A 22,479-nucleotide genomic window follows, 5' to 3' on the forward strand; every position below is an offset into this window, starting at 1 on the left:
TAGTTTTTTTAAATTCTTGCCTGAACTAACTTTTTCATGTAAATTACATTGTTTTTTTTTCAGTAGTATTTACTTCACCAAAAAATCATTTTTTACAGTGCTCTATTGCAGAAAGAAAGTCATGCGGTAACAACATGAGGGAGTGTAAATGACAGAATGACAATATTCATTATTGGGTTCAGTATCCTTTTAAACTTAAAACGCACAATCCAGATCACTTACTGGAACTTCTTACCAGAAATAGAGAAGAATGTCAGGACTGGGAACTGATGGACAGTTAGATAAACGTACCCGAGATCTGGAGACAACGATGTCGATAACAATCAGCCATCATTGAATGCAGTGTGCTATAATGCATAAGACTCCTGACCATGTGGGTATGGCCATCTTTCCCTGTAATCACAACAACCATTGATGTTTGGGTCTCACACAGATTCCCATCAGTGATATCCTGACCTCCGAGTGGTAAAGAGAACACAATGAGACTGCATGACTCAGCTTCAACCCACTGAGTTATCATTTATCTGTCTTATTGATCGTCACAGTACAGCACACACGTGTGTATGTTTGTTTCAGATAAGGAGCAATGTTTAGTAAAGAGCTTTTTCTCCAGTAGGTTTTTATCTCATGGGGAATATAGTATTCCTCTGGGTTTGCATGGTTAGGCTACGTCTGAGTGAGAGGGTGAGAGAGTCGAAGGAAGAGAAAGAGGGTGTCTGCTCTATTTTTAACCAATTCAAAATTGTCAGTACAGTGAAAATAGCTGGCATTAGTAAGGAATGGCCAGGGTAATACGGCAGCAAAGTAAATTCACTCTTCTGGCTGCCTCAGACCTGTGCTCTGTAGTCCCAGCAGCTTACGATTCCACCCACTATAACCAAAGGCAATGTTTTACATTTTTGCTGTTCAGTCAAGTGGGGTAAGGCATGAAGCTCCAATATTTCATTCAGGCTTGGGTCCAGTTCTAAGATGCAAGATAGGCCATAGATGTTGTGGTGCTTACAAAAAAGCACTAAAATATTGTTTTATTTGTTCTGTACAGTTTTCTCTAAAAGTGTAAATAAATTTTTTTCTGTACTCTTTCTTTTCTGCATTTTGTAATATAATATAAAACTATGCAAGACTACTTAGTCTGAAGAAAAGACAGAAAAGCACCATTCATTGAATGAATGATTCAATGACTCACTCATAAAGACTTCACTTGTTTCATTTGCTGGATGAATCAGCTTTTTTGAACAAATCTCTGGAATGAATGTTTCAGTGACATATTTAATAATCTCTTTTCACCACCTACATATATCCTATTCATGACAACTTCTCTCTCTGGGTCAGCCGCAGCGCAAACCGCTGTGATCGTACTTGTCAAAGGTTTATAGGTTTAATAGACAAATTCGAATCGTTATCATTTAGGAAATCACGTGGGAGTTTTAATCAAGATCGTGTTTTAACGATTAATCATGAATATATATATATATATATATATATATATTATATATAGGCAAAACTATTCAGAATTTCAAACAGTACACCATAAAAAAGCTCCATAAAGTTTCATAAAAGTATATATACAGTGGGTACGGAAAGTATTCAGACCTCCTTAAATTTTTCACTCTTTGTTATATTGCAGCCATTTGCTAAAATCATTTAAGTTCATTTTTTTCCTCATTATTGTACACACAGCACCCCAATATTGACAGAAAAACATAGAATTGTTGACATTTTTGCACATTTATTAAAAAAGAAAAACTGAAATATCACATGGTCCTAAGTATTCAGACCCTTTGCTGTGACACTCATATATTTAACTCAGGTTCTGTCCATTTCTTCTGATCATCCTTGAGATGGTTCTACACCTTCATTTGAGTCCAGCTGTGTTTGATTATACTGATTGGACTTGATTAGGAAAGCCACACACCTGTCTATATAAGACCTTACAGCTCACAGTGCATGTCAGAGCAAATGAGAATCATGAGGTCAAAGGAACTGCCTGAAGAGCTCAGAGACAGAATTGTGGCAAGGCACAGATCTGGCCAAGGTTAAAAAAAAATGTCTGCTGCACTTAAGGTTCCTAAGAGCACAGTGGCCTCCATAATCCTTAAATGGAAGACGTTTGGGACGACCAGAACCCTTCCTAGAGCTGGCCGTCCGGCCAAACTGAGCTATCGGGGGAGAAGAGCCTTGGTGAGAGAGGTAAAGAAGAACCCAAAGATCACTGTGGTTGTGCTCCAGAGATGCAGTCGGGAGATGGGAGAAAGTTGTAGTAAGTCAACCATCACTGCAGCCATCCACCAGTCGGGGCTTTATGGCAGAGTGGCCCGACGGAAGCCTCTCCTCAGTGCAAGACACATGAAAGCACACCTGAAGGACTCCAAGATGGTGATAAATAAGATTCTCTGGTCTGATGAGACCAAGATAGAACTTTTTGGCCTTAATTCTAAGCGGTATGTGTGGAGAAAACCAGGCACTGCTCATCACCTGTCCAATACAGTCTCAACAGTGAAGCATGGTGGTGGCAGCATCATGCTGTGGGGGGGGTTTTCAGCTGCAGGGACAGGACGACTGGTTGCAATTGAGGGAAAGATGAATGCGGCCAAGTACAGGGATATCCTGGACGAAAACCTTCTCCAGAGTGCTCTGGACCTCAGACTGGGCCGAAGGTTCACCTTCCAACAAGACAATGACCCTAAGTACACAGCTAAAATAACGAAGGAGTGGCTTCACAACAACTCCGTGACTGTTCTTGAATGGCCCAGCCAGAGCCCTGACTTAAACCCAATTGAGCATCTCTGGAGAGACCTGAAAATGGCTGTCCACCAACGTTTACCATCCAACCTGACAGAACTGGAGAGGATCTGCAAGGGGGAATGGCAGAGGATACCCAAATCCAGGTGTGAAAAACTTGTTGCATCTTTCCCAAAAAGATTAATGGCTGTATTAGATCAAAAGGGTGCTTCTACTAAATACTGAGCAAAGGGTCTGAATACTTAGGACCATGTGATATTTCAGTTTTTCTTTTTTAATAAATGTGCAAAAATGTCAACAATTCTGTGTTTTTCTGTCAATATGGGGTGCTGTGTGTACAATAAAAAAAAATTAAAAAAAAGAACTTAAATGATTTTAGCAAATGGCTGCAATATAACAAAGAGTGAAAAATTTAAGGGGGTCTGAATACTTTCCGTACCCACTGTATATACACCAAATTATATATTATCATATTTTCTATATTGACAAAATAAATTAAATAAAACTAGGCAAAACAAATAGTTCAACTTTCCTCAACAAGCCGCATAATTTGAGGTTTCATTTATATCTGTGTCAGAAATTATGTGGTATGTGTGTGCTGAAGATAATACAAAGGTTAAGGGGTTTACTGAAATCTTGAACCACAAGTGTGAGCTTTAGAAATATTGATGCTTGCCTTAGCAAACACCACTAAAAAAGTGTATGGGCTTAGACTCTAGGAGCAGGATTGAGAAATGCTGCACTATGGTATGATTTTTAAATTGGATATTCCTTCTCTCAAAATAACACAAAACCCATTGAGCGAAATACAGCCTTGTGTTGTACAGCTTTTTTCCTGCTATGTTTCAGGCAAAGCTTGTTGACAGGAAACAGGCTTAGGATAGAACAGTATGTTGGCATAAGCATGTTTGCTTTTAGGGAACATGCAAATTGTGCAAAAAGTCACAGGTGCTGTGTAGATGCATGTGCATATCTTCAGTGTGAACATAAACACTTGGGTATCGAGAAGGCAGTGAGCCTAAAGCATAACATCCTCTGGATTCCTCTGTCATACATATTCCGAAACGAGATTGTGCAGCCATGCATGGGTGTTTTGCTAATTCTAGTGGGAAAGACTTCAACGCAGGTTAACATTCGCTTTCAACACCACATATCTTTCACTTCGCCTGGATGTGAGCAAGCTCTCCTGCACTAATTAATACCGCCTCATTGAAACAGCTCCTTTTGTAATTCATTTAGTTGACAGTGTTGGGAAACTGCCTACCTCAATGAGAGCCCTGTACAAGGCCTCTTTTATTAAACTGCAGTAAATTGCTGAACCTTTATACTGGCAGCGATGTGGGGCTACAGAGAACTGCAGGAAACTGACAAAACAGATGGGGGTCTTTGGAATCTACTGTTCAAGGTTGTTAATATTTTTTAATGTTTTTGAAAGAAATCTCTTATGCTCACCAAACAATATTATTTTTGAAATATTAACTTTTAAAATAAAACGTTTATTTTAAAATTCAATTTATTCCTGTGATGGCAAAGCTGAATTTTCAGCATCATTACTTCAGTGTCACACGATCCTTCAGAAATCATTCTAATATGCTGATTTGGTGCTTAGGTAACATTTCGAATTATTATCAATGTTGAAAACAGTTTTGCCGCTTAATATTTGAGTGGAAACTGTGATACTTTTTTTCAGGATTCTCTAATGAATAAGTATTTAGTCAGCTTTGTTCAATTTGATGCATCCTTGCTATAAAAGTTAAAGGTATAGCGGAGGATCTTTCCAAATTTTAGATAAGACCCGCCTTCTCCACTTTTTGAAAAGTTTGATTGATTCACCAGAATGATCCAATAGTTTAGACTACCCACCAGGAAGTAAAACATCCTCCGCTATACCTTTAAAATCTTGCTGACCACAAACTTTTGAACATCAGTGGAGATTCTTATATCTCCATGTTATTGTCAACAATGGCTGATGGTAAAATTAAATACTTTTGTCTATAAAAATATAAAATCAAACACAAAAATTCAAAATTCAAAAGAATAGCTCTAATATATATTTCTTATTTATTTACTTTTTTTTTTTTTTGCAGGTATGATGTGCATAAATCCAGAGGTAAACTTTCAAATGCCTCAGTAATGATATCCCATTCCACACTGACACTGACCTTAGAAGAAAATGCAATACACTTTTAACAGTCTGAAAGGAAGTGCTGCCATCTAATGGCCAATAACACTTTCTTCAAGGATTTGATTCTTTCAAGAAGTTTGGAGCATCTACTAATGAGATAAAAAGCCCATGAAATAAAGACACAAGGTCATGAGACGGACATTAACATTTTATTGAGAGAAACATGAAAAGTATTCATTCCCTCCAGAGCTTTTAAGTCACAGTCTCCCGTGATTCCTTGGCGGACGATCATCTGCTCAAATTACATTTGACAAAAAACATCAACAACATCTTTCTACTCATTCTACCTAATACATAAAACACTCATCCTTGCACTCAATGCTAGATTCAAGATAATTTTTCTCTACTTTGTAAAGTTCAAATTCAAGTTTAGGTTCGTTTTCCCTGCTACATATTATGTGGACTTTAAGGCAGCGCTTTATTATCTTAAGTTTCCCCCAATCACATCTCTGCCTCAGGCAAAAGAAGACTAGGGAAATGAGGATGGTTATACAAGGACACAACGACAAGGATTGTCTTAACATGGAGCAAAGAAATGGTAACACAGGCCACCAGCACCACATCTATGATGTATAATTATTATCTATCTGCAATTAATTTTAATCTCATGTTATTAAATTGAATAACTTTAGACTTTCATTATATACTTTAACTGATCTGCATTTGCATCCATTATTAATTTATCAAAAAATATCTATTAAACCTTTTTTAATGTTTCGGAGGGAATTTTCACTGTTGAAAATCCATATTTTCAGTAATAAAGAAATCATTGGCAAAGCTTCAATTTGAAAAGCACATTTTAAAGAGAAGCATTGTACATAGAATCGGCATTTAAAACAGTCAGAGACATTTCATCAGAATTCGCATCATTCTCCTTACTGCGTTCACGCTATAAACCCTGCACGTTTCCCTCTGTATTGTACCACAAATGTACTGTAAACACTATTTTTGCTAACTTTTTGACCATGTTACTATATGCAATTAAACTCCTTTTCCAAGTAAGCATGTTCACCGTGACTTCACCACAAACAGTAGATTCCACAACATGTTCTGTTGTGTTTACACAGCATCAACTCTGATCCTGTAACAAAGCCAAATGCAGTACAATCTCCATAATACATCTTTCTTGATAGTTTTTTACCTTAGCAAAGCCACATATCCAGTCTCTCTCTGAACTATAACCCATATATCTTAATTGACATGATTCATGTCAACCTATGGCCTCACTGCTCTTGAAGTGCACACTTCCTCATTAAATGTCAGGTGAGTGAGTTGTCTTTCTCTTTTACGTCAAAGGTCATGTGCAAGCTATGAGATATATGTGATATGTATGACTTCAATATAGAAACCAATAAAGCAGCAGATTCCAATTTTTAAAAAGGGTTACAAAGGAAATCATCTTAATATATATGAAGGTAGATGACAAGGGCATTTTTAAGCATTTTCTCCATTCCTGATTAAATTCAATAGGCCTATCTCTCTCGCCATTCAAGCGGCCATTTAGTTCTCCAACCTTTCTGGCGTTATTAAGACCCAAAGAGCGTTTCACTCCCATGTCTATCTGTGGTTACACCCTGCAGTGTTTTCTCTAGGGAGGTCCATTACTCTCTACACAAACACAAAAGCCAGCCAAACTCCAGCACTGTGCTTTACTGTTCATGTGATCTCTGGCATCCAAGGTTTCTGGACACATCTAAAGGCATTTAAATGCATTTCAACATATGGCTTCCCTGCAGAGTTAGTATTTCTCCGGGGTTGCTGGTGGGGGAGAGAAAAGAAGGCTTCGAAACAATTTTGGCACTTTTCTCACAGTCTAGCGTTCACTGACTGTGACATTATTACAACATACAAAACAATTAAGGCAGCATGAAATGATCCCTGACAGACACCCATCTCTTCTATGCAGTAGTCAGTTATGGAAAGCAATCTCTGTGCTTTCTGAAAGAGTTAGAAGGGGCCTCGAGGCTCTATTTGAGTAGCTTTGAGGATCTTGCTTGAGGAAAAAGTAGGCCTTCATCCTGGTATCATAAATTTTATTTTGGATCACCGGGCTGAATTCAAAATTTGGATGGCTCATATCTACAAGATACACTTGAAATGACTATTGCTATTCTCGCACCTATGTCAATTCACTAATCTATAAACTGGATATGCATTTTTATCATCCATTTAAGACTTTGTATCAACATCAATCTGAATTGTAAAACTGGAATCTTCCTTTTCACACTTATATTTTCACATCTATTAAAATGACACAAAAGTCAGTTTCTCATTAATGGTCTGATGCATGTGAGCAATTTTCCATTAGACCTACACAGTATTCGCATACAAAAAAATCACTTCCAATCTGTTTCATAACTAACTTTTTAGATTCATCATGATATACATTTGGCATTGTAATTAGTATTATAAATGCTTGTTTCTGAGTAACTGAGTAACAAACAATAACTAGAAAGAATTATCCAACATCTTAAAAGTCAATTATTTGCTCACTGTAGCTGTTCTCTGGCTTAAACGGGAAGAGGAATAAAGCAAGACAAGGAAACAGTCTCCTTATTGTAAATCAGTAGCCACGGCTATTTCATTTAGTTCTGGCTCTCTTTTTGTTTTTGTGAAGTTTATCCAATGTAACGTATATAATTAGTATCCCAATGAAGATTTCAACACAGACAAGCTCAAATGCTTAGTAACTGAATCTTTGTAAACAAGAGCCACTTTTTCCAGTGGCAGAAATTCAGATTCATATGAGCAGGATACTAAAATATATCTTGCTTTCCATCTCCATTATTCTCTCAAATGTCATCACCATTCAAGTGAAAGAGTCAGCGAGAGAGAGATATAGAGTGTATAAAATCGAGATCACTCACAATTTCTTCAATGCTCAGAGTCAGTCAGAATTTCAGTAAATTGCACAGATCTGGAATGACACACACTCATCAGTTCAACCAAAGTGCACTTATCCTACATTAACACTAAAACATTCCCATCAAAAAGAAGAAGAAAAAAACTAAAAGAAAAAGAAAAACTATTGGCCACAATGCCATCTAACCCACACCTCATCTAGAAAGTTAGAAGAAGAAAAAAAAAAAAAAAAAAAAGGAAAATGTTTTAGGTTTAAACTTCAAATTCTTTAACATCTGAATATTGAAAAACAGCCTGTTCTTTCCTCACATTGTCTTGTGCACTTATATAATATTAGAGCTCACAGCTGTGGAAGTTAATTTTATGTTTCTAGACTGCAGGACATATATATTAAGAACAAATTAAGAATTCGTTCCCTCGCTTTATTAAATTGTGGCCACGTTTCATGAACCACGATTTATGAAACTTCTTCTGAAGTTTAAGACAAGATTTAGTCATGGGAACGAATTCTTAATTCAAGACTAAATACATATTTTTTTCTCCTCATGCCGCTCCGTAGTATTGCAGTTTGGACGGTAGGAGAAAAGAAAATCACCCTTCAGACAATATTCATAAATGAGAATGCGCTTAGAAACAACTAATGTGTCAGCTCTGAAGTACTAATAAAGACTCCACATGTCATGCAATCACAGACAAACTGACTGAAAAGCACAATGACACCAGGAACACTATACCTACAACCGGAAAACTTTAAATAATGTTTGTTAAATAATGACTTCAAAATCACTCACTATTGTTGTATAGTCAAATCCATTCAAATAGCTGATACAATTGACTTTAACATGTCTGCAGAAGGCATTTCAGCTTTAACAAGAAGAGCCTTTCTGAGCTAATATTAAATGGTGTGCTACACAATTTGTGTTACTGTGTATTAGATAGTAAGGTAACACAGTTGTATGTTTTACAATAATATTATTACAATAACAGAATTACTAATCCATGTGTTAGGGCAGTCCAGCTTAAGGAAGATACAGAGTAGATCATTTGCTCCTGAATTTTCACAAAATGTGTGCTATGAAGTTGTGTGATATACCATTTCACACATTTTAAGACTTGAGTAGTTTCAGAAGAAGTCAATAAGTCCACTTGACATGCTCTCGATGAGTTTCCAGACACAGCTAATATTATACTTTGGAATTCGAGATGGAAATTGTAAAACAACAGTATATGGTTCAATAAAGATCTCCAGAGAGATTTTGACCAACATTTTGGTAGAGACACAGATTGTGGCTTTTGTGTTAAACATGGAGTCTCATTCCAGTCAACCCTGAATAAGCAAAGAAAAGTCACTTAAGAATGATCTACCCACTCTGTCGTTTTTGTGCTCTTTCGGCAGATATTGATGGATTTCCGTCTTCGCTTTAAATGCGGTTAAACAGCTTGATGGTCAAGTCGAACATAAATGTTAACCACGGCACAGTGCATGCAGGCCAGTGTATTTCGCCAGTAGTTTATAAATATGTGCATAATAACTGGAAATTCCCAACATACCATCACTAAAACTAACAACGGAAGAAAACAGGCCACATAATCTGCAAATTTTGGAATTGTAGACATTCAAAGAGCATGTAAACCTAGTCTCTAAAGTGATCTGTTGTTTAGAAGGCAGTGTAAACCAAAGCAGTGCATCAATACCACTTCAAACAAATTAAATAATCAAAATGACAACGCATGGAAGCATAAGTATTGAACGTCTGGCAACCAGCTATCACACGGTAAATATAATTGTCTTATTGTGGTTTGATATTTTAGTAAAAAAGTAGGAAGCAGGCACTAAAACTTTTCACCTTGTTTTGTCCAAGATAACTGCATGTGTGCCTATATTCACAACAATTTTGATCTTAGTGACACAAGTACATATTAAAGGTAGCACAATAGATTAATACACACAACATGATCTTAAAAGCAGTCACATGTTTGTAAGGTAATTTACACTTTTTGTGTGGAGATGTGTGTGCAGCCTTACTGCACGGTTTGGTATAAGTAACCTCTCTTATAGGCACTCAGAGGATAAAACGTAGCGACCACAAACTTGCCATCAAATGTTCGTCCTGTCAGCAGTCTTTGGGCTTCTTTGGAGTCTCCAGCATTTGCATACTCCACAAACACCTGCCAAGACAAGATGAATAATGAGTCTTCAAATTCACTGTATGATTTTTTTTGTTAACATCATTATTGTGATAGGATGTAAATCTTCCTGCTTCAAATTCAATCAATACCTTATTTCTAATTTGTGTTACTGTTGTGTCGGGTTAGAAAGCAACACGGGATTGTGTCAAAAATGGCAAAAATCGACAGTTGTGGTCAGAATTATTGGCACACCTGGTAAATATGATCAAAGATGGCTGTAAAAATATCGAACCTTTCATTGAAGTAAAAGAATTGAAAGTGGGGGGTAAATCACATTATGAAATAAATGCTTTTCTCCAAATCAAGTTGGCTATAATAATTAGCATAATTTTATTCAATACTTTTAGCAACCTCCTTTTGCCAAGATAACAGCTCTGAGTTTGAGAACACCTGACAAGAGATCAGAGACCATTCCTCCATACAGAATCTCTCCAGATTCCCAGATCCATGTTGGCGCTTCTTCTCTTCAGTTCAGCCCACTCATTTTCTATAAGGTTCAGGTCTGGGAACTGGGATGGTCATGGCAGAAGCTTCATTTTGTGCTCAGTGACACATTTTTGTGTTGATTTTGATGTTTGTTTATGATCATTGTCCTGCTGGAAGATCCAACCACGGCCCATTATAAGATTTCTAGCACAGGCTGTGAGGTTTAGATTTTTATCTGTTGGTATTTGCTAGAATCCGTGATACCATGTATCTGAACAAGATGTCCAGGATCTCCAGCAAAAAATAGGCCCACATCGGTTAAAGATCCAGCAGTATATTTAACCTGGACATGGGGTACTTTTTATCCCTGTTTGTACTAACCCCATCTGGTGGATTTGCTGTCAAAAAGCTATTTTTTTTGTTTCATCTGACCATAGAAGCAGGTCACTTTTGAAGTTCCAGTCGTGTCTGACCACTGAATATGCTGGAGTTTGTCTTTGGAGGAGCGAGGAGGATTTTTCTTGAAACCCTCCCAAACAACATGTGGTGATGTAGGGGTTGTTTGATTATTATTTTTCCTTAGGCTTTCTGACCTCAAGACTCAACTAATCTTTGCAATTCTCCATCTGTGATCCTTGGAAAGTCTTTGGCCACTCAAACTCTCCTCCTCACTGTGCATTAGGACGTTATAGACACGTCTTCTTCCAACATTTAGTTGATTGGAACTTCTTAATTATTTCCCTGATGGTGGAAATGGGAATTTTCAATGCTTAAGCTATTTTCTTATAGCCACTTTCTATTTTGTGAAGCTCAACATCTTTTGCTGCACATCAGAACTATATTCTTTGGTTTTAGTCATTGTAATGGACGATTAACGAAATTTGGCCTTTGTGTTTCCGCATATTTATACTCCCGCGAAACAAGAAGTCATAGCTAGATAATGTCATGTTCCTAGTCACCCTGGTGTGCTAAAAAATTTATGAAATTAATTTTTAAGAACACACCTGCTCCAAAAATTCCTATTAGAATTTTTGTTTAAGGTATCAACATTTGTTGTAGCCATTTATAAAAAGAAACATATATAATTCAGATGTAATAGCCTGTAAGAATTACCCATTAATGTTATTAAATATACTTATATATTTAAAATTCTATGGGTGCAAATAATTATGGCCAACGTGTTTTGGAGAAAAACTTCAATCCTTATACTTCAATGAAAGGTTAGATTTTTGCGAATTTGCGAATAACATGACAAAAGAAATGGGATTTTGTGAGCTTCCAACCAGAATTGAATGTGAAGATAAAAGGAGATACAAAGTTTAAGTATGTAAATGCAAATAATTAAAGAGAAATTTGCTAATTATCATATTATTATTGAATTATATTATAGTAATATAATACATTTCTGATTTTTTTCTTTTTTTTCTTACTAAAATAAAACCTGTAGCTGTAGTTTGTCATTTAAATTTTGTCAGATAAACAATAAACGTTTTCTTCCCTCATATTTAAAACATTTAAAAAATGTATATATATTTTCCTCATATTTTGATGGTTTAATTGAGCTTGTAGAGTCACTAAAAACAAACACCCCCTCTGGACATCAATTTTGGCCACTATTGTACACACACAGTGACCAGTGTCATTTTCTATACAATGAATTTATTAGGTAAAGAAAATATCTAGACTAATTTATATTCAAATTTTCCTCACCTGTCCCTTTCCAGGATTCTCTTTTGGGATCAATAAGGATACCACTGTGCCATACTTCTGACATTCTTCTTTCATGTCCTCTATTATATCTAAGAAAGACAAGAAGTAAATGTGACTGAGATCTGCAAAAAAAAAAAAAGGTATATTTGCTATAAAGAAAATGTAGAGACAAAGACTCACCTTCATACTCATCCTCATTATACAGGTGACTGTCATCTATTACGTTTAGAAGTCTCAGGACAGACGTAGGCAGAATAACCAAATCTTCAATATGAGGTGCTGAAACCCAAAGCAGTCTCTCACTCACACAAACACCAAGCAATGCAGACAATGCTTTTAGATGCTGAGTGATACAAACCAAAGGGAATGCTGAAGAAAGGGTTGATTAGTGCTGCCTCAGCTGTGCTTCTGAGTTTCGGGTCATTGTGAAGCATACTGGGAAAGTAAAGATACATATTACTTACTCTAGTCATGTCTAAAGAACACACAACTGCACTGCTTAGTTTACTTCCTACCTTTTGATCAGATCCCTCAAATGATAGACAGGGATAGCCGGGTAAACCAAAGCATTGCTTGAAAAGATATGGTCTACTATTGCAGAACTGTTATCCTGCAGAGACGCAACACAATCATATTTTAGCAAGAACAACATTACGGTCAAATTACATTACACAGAGAAAATTATTAAAATAAATAACATTCAAGGTCATATTCAAGGTGGAGTTCAGCTTCACAGCTGCTTGGGTCTCTGCTGACCTTCCATTCCTGAGACTTCACAGTTTCTTTCAGTTTGATTCCTGAGAACATCTCCAGAAGAACGATGCCCAGACTCCACATGTCCACAGCAGTTGTGCAGCCAGAGTCGCTCTGCAGACCTGCCTGGGCCAGTGAGTTCTGCAGCTCAGCTTCAGGTGCCCGGTATCCATCAGTCTGGATGTACTTCACATCCTGTGCGGAACAGACAAGAAACCCTGAGGCTCACTGCGAACCTATATCTAAAAATAAGACACATCAATGCTAAACTACCATTCAAAAGTTTGCAGTCAGTAAGATTTTGTTCTTTTATTAAAGGTAGGGTAGGCAATGTTTTTCATAAACACTTTTTGTTATACTGGTTGAAACTCTCTTCACATCCTGATAGCAATCAATAATAGAAGTGGTCTAAATATTACAAAATGTACACATATCTTCTGGACCAAAAAATATTCGCCTAATCTTTGCATTCGGTCGCTATGTCGTAACCGTAATTACGAGATGGCAACACGTGACGTTCTCATCCTCAGACTCGTATTGATGCGTTTCTATGGCAACACTATCAATGCTGAAATGAATATTCAGCTGTCAGGTGGTACAAGTCAGAGCTTGTCATTATTATTGTAATGTTATGTGCTTTGAGGTAATTTAACGCTGTCTCTCGTAACACTGCAGAATCTGCTCTGGCTGTGCTCGTTCTTGTGTTTAGAGGAGGCGTGGCTTTGGAGACGCTCTGGAGGGAGAGTGGGATCTTATGCTTTCAAAGCTAGATTGCTATTGCTAGCCTCTCCGAAATTGCCTACCCTACCTTTAATCAAATAATCCTAAAAAAAAATGGTATCACAGTTTCCAAAATATATAAGGCAGCACTACTGTTTTCAACATGTTTTCTTGAGCACCAAAATCAGAATTTTATAATTATATCTGAAAGATCTTGTGACACTGAATACTGGAGTAATGGCTGCTGAAAATTCAGCTTTGACATTTTTAAATATATTTTAATATATATATATTATATAAAAGTTTTAAATTCTAAAACGACAGTAAATAAACAACATTTCGGATGAGACACAGATTGTGGCTTTTGTGTTAGTAATAGGGCTGTAACGATTCCTCGATTAAAGTCGAGTACTCGATTTAAAAAAATCCTCGATTGCAATTTACCCGTGTCGAGTAACCGGCAAAATACCGGAAGTGGTGCATTCCACAGACGAGAGTCCATGAACCGCATTACACAGTTTTCTAAGGCTACGCGATATATTTAACTGTTTACAATCATGATATTGTGAAATCACAAAGGCTAAGATTAAGTTAAATAAATATATGCGCTGTTTTTTTTCTCCCACAGAGAAGCATGACGGTTGAATTATTTACATGCGTGCAGATTGTGTTAAAAATAGGCCTACCTCAGCTCCGTTCACAGTAAACGCTGCTCCACACGTATACTCAGTCTCTGCATGTGCTGTTTGTTTAAGTTTCCAATAATGTGCATTTGGGAACGCAAAACCCCGGACGCGTGTTTCATAGTAACTTACTGTCATCATTTATATGCGTGGAGCGTCTCGGGTTTCTCAAACTCCATCTTTGCATGCTGTGAGTTTGTGTGGCTTATAACGTTCATCTGCACGCAGTCTGCGCCGTTTCACAAGATTCGTAATGCAGCTCATTTATAAATCTTCGCCAACACAGGAGAATACATAAGTATGTTTCTGAATATATTCAGAAATATATTCGCAATCGCATATATTCTCATGTGCGAATTGTTGTTCATCGCGATTTCAAAATAAAAGTTTAACCCTTGCACTGCTTGCATGTTTTGACGTGCACATGTTCTTTTCAAGAAATTACGGCAGCTGTTGCATTTCTATCGTACAGAAGTGACCAAATATGAAAGATTAAGTTGACATTTGAATTAAATGTTATGTTTATTAGTTATCATATATTTTACATGGTGTATTTTAACAGCGTTGTTCAATAAAACCCATATGATTACTTTGATACTTTATTTGAACCAATAATTATTGCTTGTTATTGTTATTTGGGTAACACTACAATAAGGCTCATTAGTTAACATTAATGTATTAATCAACATGAACTAACAATGAACAATAGCTACATCTGTAACTAACATTTGTTCATACAAATAAAGCTGTTCATTGTTTGTTCATGTTAGTTCATTACATTAATGTTAACAAATACAACCATTAATTTTAATGATGTATTAGCAAATGTTGAAATTTACATGAACTAAGATTAATAAATGCTGTAGAAATAAATATTGTTCATTCTGAGTAACTAACAAACCATATTGTAAAGTGTTACCTATTTGTCTTTAAGTAATTTTAAAGGCTGTTGTTCACTTGGATCTATTTTTATTACCACAATTTTTTATCCGATTACTCGATTAATCGATGGAATAATCCGTAGAATACTCGATTACTAAAATAATCGATAGCTACAGCCCTAGTTAGTAATAATAAACAGTTATTTTAAATTGTAATACTATTTCACAATATTACTGTTTTACTGCATTTGTAATAAATGCAGCCTTTGTGAGCATAAGAGACTTGTTTCAAAAATATAAAAAAGTCTTACCGACCCCAAAATTTTGAACTTTAGTGTTTGTGAATAAATTCTGACAGCAAATGATGAGGTGTCTCATGCCAACCATTTCAACTCCTCACCTGGTGTCCCTCTTTGAAGCTAAGGCCGAAGTCAATGAGCTTAAAGCACTCATCATCAGCGCTCCAGAGAATGTTGCGGGGCTTGAGGTCAGCATGTACATAGCCTTCTCCGTGCAGGAAGCTAAGGGCCTCCAAAACATCACGGGCACAGTGCTGAATCAACCACATGGAGTGCCCCTGATTACTCGCCCTGACCAGCAAATCTGACACGCTCACGTCCAAAAGCTCCAACAACAGGCAATGAGTGGCCACACCGAATGGGTTGTGATTGGTGAACATTCCATACAGCGCCACTAGAGACACAACAGAGAAAATACCAATGTTAAACTTGGGATTAATGCTGGAAAATAACAGCTTTTGGATCTCCAGGAGTAGGGCTGTGAAATCTAACATAAAAGTTTGTTTATATATATATATATATATATATATATATATATATATATATATATATATGTGTGTGTGTGTGTGTGTGTGTGTGTGTGTGTGTGTGTGTGTGTGTATATATATGATATATAAATATATTTTATGTGCATGTATATATATATATATACACACAGACACTCACACATATATAAATATAATATATATATTAGGGGTGTGCAAAGCAGCCGGTATTTGTATCTGTATTTGTATTTGTTGAGGGGGGAAAAGTATTTGTATTCGAGTAAAATTCTAAATAGGTGTAAAAATCCAGTTTTTTTGCGTTACACTTCTAATTTACGTTAGTGTAAGTATTCTTTAATTATATCCATTATAATAATTATGGATATGCAATATTGGTTGATGTTTTTCCATAAATCCAGCAATGAACATGTAACAACGAATGTCATTGAAAAGAAAATAACATAACAGCCATTACCTACGTTAACGTTACTGTCAACAGCCTTGTCTAAATTACCGAGCTAACAGAGCTACTAGTGTTGTCACGGTACCAAAATTTCAGTATTCGGTACCAATACCAGTGAAAATCCACGGTTCTCGGTACCAATTTCGGTACCAAAGCTTAATTTAGATTAAATTTACATATATTAAAGTGTATATCACGGTTACAAAGATGGAAATTGTAGTATTAAAAACACTTTACAATAAGATTCCATTTGTAAGATAACATTAGATAATATGACCTAACAATAAACAATAGTTATATACTGTCGCAATTATTCTCCTTGGGGTTAATTTAAAAATACATTTTTAAAATCAAAAGTTAACATTATTTATGTTAACATTATTTAATGCACAATGAATGAAGTGAACAAACATGACCAATCAAGTGTTTGTATTAAATAACATTCACAAACATTAATTAATGTTGTAAAAATATATTGTTCACTCAATGTGTTGATGTTAGATATCTTATTGTAGTGTTAACAAACTATACAGGAGATAAAACGTGTTTTATTTGACTTGATTGTACTTTTATTTGATCCAAAACTGCATTCATATTTCATTTTAAAAGGGCTTTTTAAACCTGCTAAGAGTTATCCAGCCAAGAATAAGCCTAGAACTGCTTTTCTGACGGACTGATATTAATGACATAATGACGGCTTTTTATTTAATTTCTCATCTCCATAAATATAAAGCTAATGCAAGGGCTAGAAATCAATTAATTCTTTGCTGATACTTCCTCGTCATCATGGAGAGCGCAGTTCGCACCGCTTTCTCCTTTCCACAAGCGCTTGCTCTCTCGTGGCGTCTGTCGTTGCTATGCAACCGCGCCGCTCATTTGAAATCTGCACGCGCAAAAAAACGCGCTATGTGAACGGCCCCGTATGACAACGTGACATTAGCCTAATCCAAAATATTTCCATATGTGGCTCTTTCTCCTTTCTTATCAACAAGTGGATTTACAGCCACCACATCAGCAGCACCGCCGGTCGCCATGTCTCGTGAGGAAACGCAGCTTTTTGATATAAAGTTTTTCTTGTTCCCGAATACAAATATTTTTAAAGTATTTGTTCGAAATAAGTATTCGTAAAAAACACATTATTTGTGCCTTTCCGAATACCGTATTCGGGTTCGGCTCCACCCCTAATATATATATATATATATATATATATACACACACATATATAATATAAACACAATCTTTTATGTTAGATGTGATTAACCCCTTAAACCCTGAGGCCATTTTTGGAGTTTTTTGTCTGAGTGACACACAAAAAAGTAAAGACTCATAACTTCAAAACTATAGAGAGGAGAGTCAAAAGGTAGATATCATTTGTTAGGAAACTTTTTATATTTTTAGAAAATATAAATTTTTATTACTTTTGGACAATCTAATGCTGAGAAAATGCTGATAAAAGACAAAAATATTAATATTATTTTTTAATAATTTACATATCTTTCTTATTTGAAATGCAATAATTCAGGAAGGAAATATGGTGGCAAAATAATTCTTTTTTTGTGATGTTCCCCTATGTGTGGTCTGCGTCTGGATCGTTATTTTATGATGATAGCATAAAGTAATCCAAAGTTACAGCACTTGGAACAAAGGGAGCCTTTTTGTTTAGTCCTCACACATTTGGAAGGCAATAAAAAAAATGAGTTTTCTTAGTGACATACACAAAACTAAAGACTCATAACTTCAAAACTATAGCAAGGAGATTCTAAAGGTAGGTATCGTTTGAAAGAACACTTTTCAAATTTTTTGAAAATATACATTACATTACATTTGGACATTCTCCTGCCGAGAAACTGCTGATAAAAGACAAAAAATATATATAATTTTTATAATGATAATGCATATCTTTCTTATTTGACATGGAATAACTCAGGAAGGAAATAAGGTAGAAGGAAAATTCTTTTTTGGGAAAGTCCCTCTACATATGAGCTGCATCTGGATAAAATTTTGTGGTGATTGGATAAAGCAATCAAAAGTTATAGCATTTGGAACCAAGATAGCCTTTTTGTTGAGACCTTGACGCCCCCTCATGGGCATTTTTAAAATTGTTTCACCATGAAGAATATCTTGTCATAAAAGCAATAGATTAAGTTAATTTTGGGCTCATTTTAATTGTATTAATATGCTGTAAAAAATGAAGTGCAATTTTCAACGATTTTTGAATGTTTCATGAGATGTATGAGTTTTTTGACACATTGCAGTACATAGTACAAAAAACTATTTTATAGATTATGAAAAAAAAAATTCTATTTATCAACAAATAACTCAGCAGTACTTAGGAGTTTTTCGAATTGACTACATTCACTGTAAAGTTCAGACTCTAAGCTTTCAAATGACATCAATTTTGTTTGAATCAAGGCAATATTTTTGAAAAATATGATAATTAATATTTTCGCAGCTAGGTGGCGTCTGTGGGGCGTCTGCGGGCGGTACACTCCGGTTGAGAGAGACTAGTCAGCACTCGTTCAGAGTTGATCGAAGTGGTTGGATGCATTAAAAAGCTGAGATTCTAAGCTTTAATATGATACATATTTTGTGTTATTCCACGTTTGAAATCGAGCACGGATGGTTCCGGGAAAACTGGAAAACACTTTGCACCCCGGGATGATGAGAGACTTGTTTTTTAGCCAAGTATGCATCACTTCGTGAGAAATATCTCGTGATCAAAGCAATGGATTATGTTGTGTTTGGGCTCTTTGTAATCGTGAGAATCTGCTGTCAATAAAGATGTGTGGTTTTTCACAATCCATGCATGTTTCATTGAGTTATGAGCTGAAACGTCACATCAAAACAACATCGCATCACTGCTATTGCTACTTCATAGATCCGCCTGTGCTATTTTTTGTGTTAGAACGCCATAAGGAATATCTTTAGATCTGAGTGATGGATTATGATGAGTTTGGGCTCTTTTTAATCTTAACAATCTGCTGTAAATAATGATGTGCCATTTTCCACAATTGATGCATGCTTCATTGAGTTATGAGTTAAAACGCGACAAGTGCTACATCTATAATAAATGCTCTATGCGCGCCGGTGGTGGTTCGTGTGTTACAACTCCCACGAGGAATATCTTTAGATCTGAGGGATGGATTTTTATGAGTTTGGGCTCTTTTTAATCGTGAGAGTCTGCTGAAAATAATGATGTGCATTTTTCTACGATCTGTGCATGCTTTGTGAAGTTATAATTGAAAACCAAACGCGAGTGCTTCATGAGTGTATACTAGGATAGGCGCGTCTGAGGTATTGTTTGTTTTAGAACGCCATGAGGAAATATCTTTAGATCTGATTGATGGAATATATTAAGTTTGGGCTCTTTGTAATCGTGAGCTCCTGCTGTAAATAACGATGTATAATTTTTCATGATCGGCGTATATTTCATGAAGATACGAGTAAAAAGGCCAAGTCTAAGCTACCTTGCTAGGCTACGTGAATCAGTGTTTTTTTTGTGTTTTAGAACTCCATGAGGAATATCTTTAGTTCTGAGTGATGGATTATGTTGAGTTTGGACTCTTTTTAATTGTAAGCATCTGCTGTAAATAATGATGTGTCATTTTCCACAATTGGAGCATGTTTCATGAAGTTACAAGCGGAAATGTGTCTAAAATGCAGCATCCATATATGGTTTACACATGGGTCTCTTAAGGGGTTATTTTACAAAAACCTTGCTCAAGTTTATTAAAAACCCTGGAACAATTATGCTTGTTGTATTCTACTCATTGAGACCTTTCAAATGACATATGACACAGGACTATCTGAGCTGTATGATGTTTTTGACATATTGCAGTATGTGGTACAAAAAAGTAGTTTATAAATTATGAAAACATTTTTTTTCTATTTATCAGCAAATAACTCAGCACTACATTGGAGTTTATCAAATTGGCTACATTCATTGTAAATTTCAGACTCTAAGCTTTCAAATGACATCTATTTTAAGTTGATCCAGGTAATATTTTTGAAAAAAAATTATGATTATTAATTTTGCAGCTAGGTGGCGCCAACGGCGGGTACACTCGTATTTAGTGGAATAACTCTGCAATCATTAGGAGTTGATCGAAGTAATTAGATGCATTAAAAAGCTGAGATTCTAAGCTTTAAAATGATACCTATTTTGTGTTGTTCCATTCAGTGGTTGCTTAGTAATTTGATTATGAATATTTTTCATGGGGTGGCGTCCCGCCGGCGGGACGCTTAGGGTTTAAGGGGTTAATCGTGATTGATTTTACAGCCCTATCCAGGAGTCATGATCACTTTGCATTCAAGTTTTAAATGCTATTGTGCTCCTCTTCTTAATTATTAATATATATATATATATGAGTCATGACCATATTAACTATAAAATTACACAACCAAAGAACTTAAACTTTGACCCCCGGTTTCACAGACAAGACTTAAGCCTATTCCAGGACTAAAATGCATGTGCTGTTTTATATTTGTTTGATCTTTTTGCTCTTACAATTATTTAGATATGGATGAGCAGGATGAATGTGTAATGTTGAATTTGTATAACAAACATGGTGTTAAAAGGGCCCAAATAATGTTTCATCACAACTTTTGAAAGTTTTTACTTTTGTGTAATGGAGGGAAATCACACAGTAGTTTACTACAAAGAAATGAACTCAAGTAAAAAATTATGTCATTTTGCATGATTTTAATACCACTATAGTGGTATATAGAGCGGTTTAAATCAGTGGTTCCCAACCTTTCTGGCTTCACCCTTTGTCCAAGACAATATTCGAAAGGCCCTCATATCTATGCTGATATGTACTTATGGTACGGCTGTAAAAAAGAAGTAATAAAAACAAAAAAATATGTCAGTTTTATGTTTTACATCTCTATTTTTGTTTTGTTTTTTAATTAAGATTATGGTAATAATAACTAATGTTAATGATAACTAAATGTAAATAATTTTAAGACTTGTTGGGTAACCACTGGTTTAAATCTGTTTCTTAGCTGGTCTTGATCCCTGTACGTGGTTACCGATATGTTTATGTCCCTGAATCTTCTCCAGCACAGAGCTTTCCTTCAGGTACCCGTAATCTCCACCCTGCGCGTCCGCCTGAAACTCCTTCACTGCGGAACTCGCCCTGCCGGAGCTCACCCGGTACACCGAGGCCGAGACGCCCTGACCCAAACGAGCCTGCACGTTCCAGTTCTTTCCGTAAATCTCAAATAACGCCGGGCTCGTCAACTGATCCACGGCCCCCAGGCTCACCGTCGTCCCCGGTGTGCTGACACTCGGACTGGACATTTTTGCATTGGAGCCAGAACTGCTAGCCATAAGTAATATCAATGATAATGTGAGTTAAATACTATCAGGTTCATAATAAGTAGTGTTTGCTTCATTAGTTGCCCTTTGCAGAAACTTTTTCCTAAAATGATCTTTGCATAGTGCTTGTCTGAAAGCCAAAGTTTACAGCTGAGGTAACTATCAACGGATGACGAGCAAGGACTTAAATGCGCTATTTTAATGCAAACGCATAAATTGGTGCGATCTGCAGCACCATAGTCGCATCTTAAAGATCCGAAAAGCCGAGGTGGCGTCTCAGAGATTCAGCGAATCCATGAAACCCAGTTCTGGACCGAGTTGATCAATTCTTGCCACTGTTTTGGTGGCCATGATACCGGAAATGACGACATTGTTTTAAAAGCCGTGTTTTGTTCGGTCGAGCAAATGTAAAATTTGAATAGTTAAATTCTATATTTAAAATGTAGAGCATTTAAATCCATATAATATAATGCTTTTTGTAAAGCGCTTGTCTCTTTAATACAGTCTATTCAATTAATGGATATAGTCCATTCCAATATTATTAATCCTTTATTTTTTTCTCTTTCGGAATGACATTATAGTATTGTTGTTATGGATATTTAAAAAAAAAAAAAATCCCCCAATTATATGAATTAAAGTAGTAAATTTGTATGATATTAAAATTAATCAATTCAATAAATAATTCATGTATTATTGTTAAATTTGTCTCTCCACAATGTGCCTTCAAAATGACAAATCTAATAAAAAATTTAGGTTAATT

At 35.9% G+C, this 22,479-nt stretch overlaps 1 protein-coding gene across 1 annotated transcript; it reads right to left on the reverse strand.

The window, feature by feature from the left end:
• Positions 1-5,054: 5,054 nt before the first annotated feature.
• On the reverse strand, positions 5,055-22,219 carry uhmk1 (U2AF homology motif (UHM) kinase 1). Its single transcript, XM_082137407.1, has 8 exons — positions 21,431-22,219; positions 15,553-15,845; positions 12,872-13,063; positions 12,631-12,725; positions 12,474-12,550; positions 12,296-12,394; positions 12,116-12,204; positions 5,055-9,958 (listed from the first exon to the last, which is right to left on the reverse strand). The coding sequence occupies exons 1-8, from the start codon at positions 21,729-21,731 to the stop codon at positions 9,812-9,814; spliced, it is 1,293 nt and encodes a 430-aa protein (XP_081993533.1). The 5' UTR covers positions 21,732-22,219; the 3' UTR covers positions 5,055-9,811.
• Positions 22,220-22,479: the final 260 nt, after the last annotated feature.

This window comes from Leuciscus leuciscus (assembly GCF_965113295.1).
Source record: "Leuciscus leuciscus genome assembly, chromosome: 14".
Lineage (NCBI taxonomy): Eukaryota > Metazoa > Chordata > Actinopteri > Cypriniformes > Leuciscidae > Leuciscus > Leuciscus leuciscus.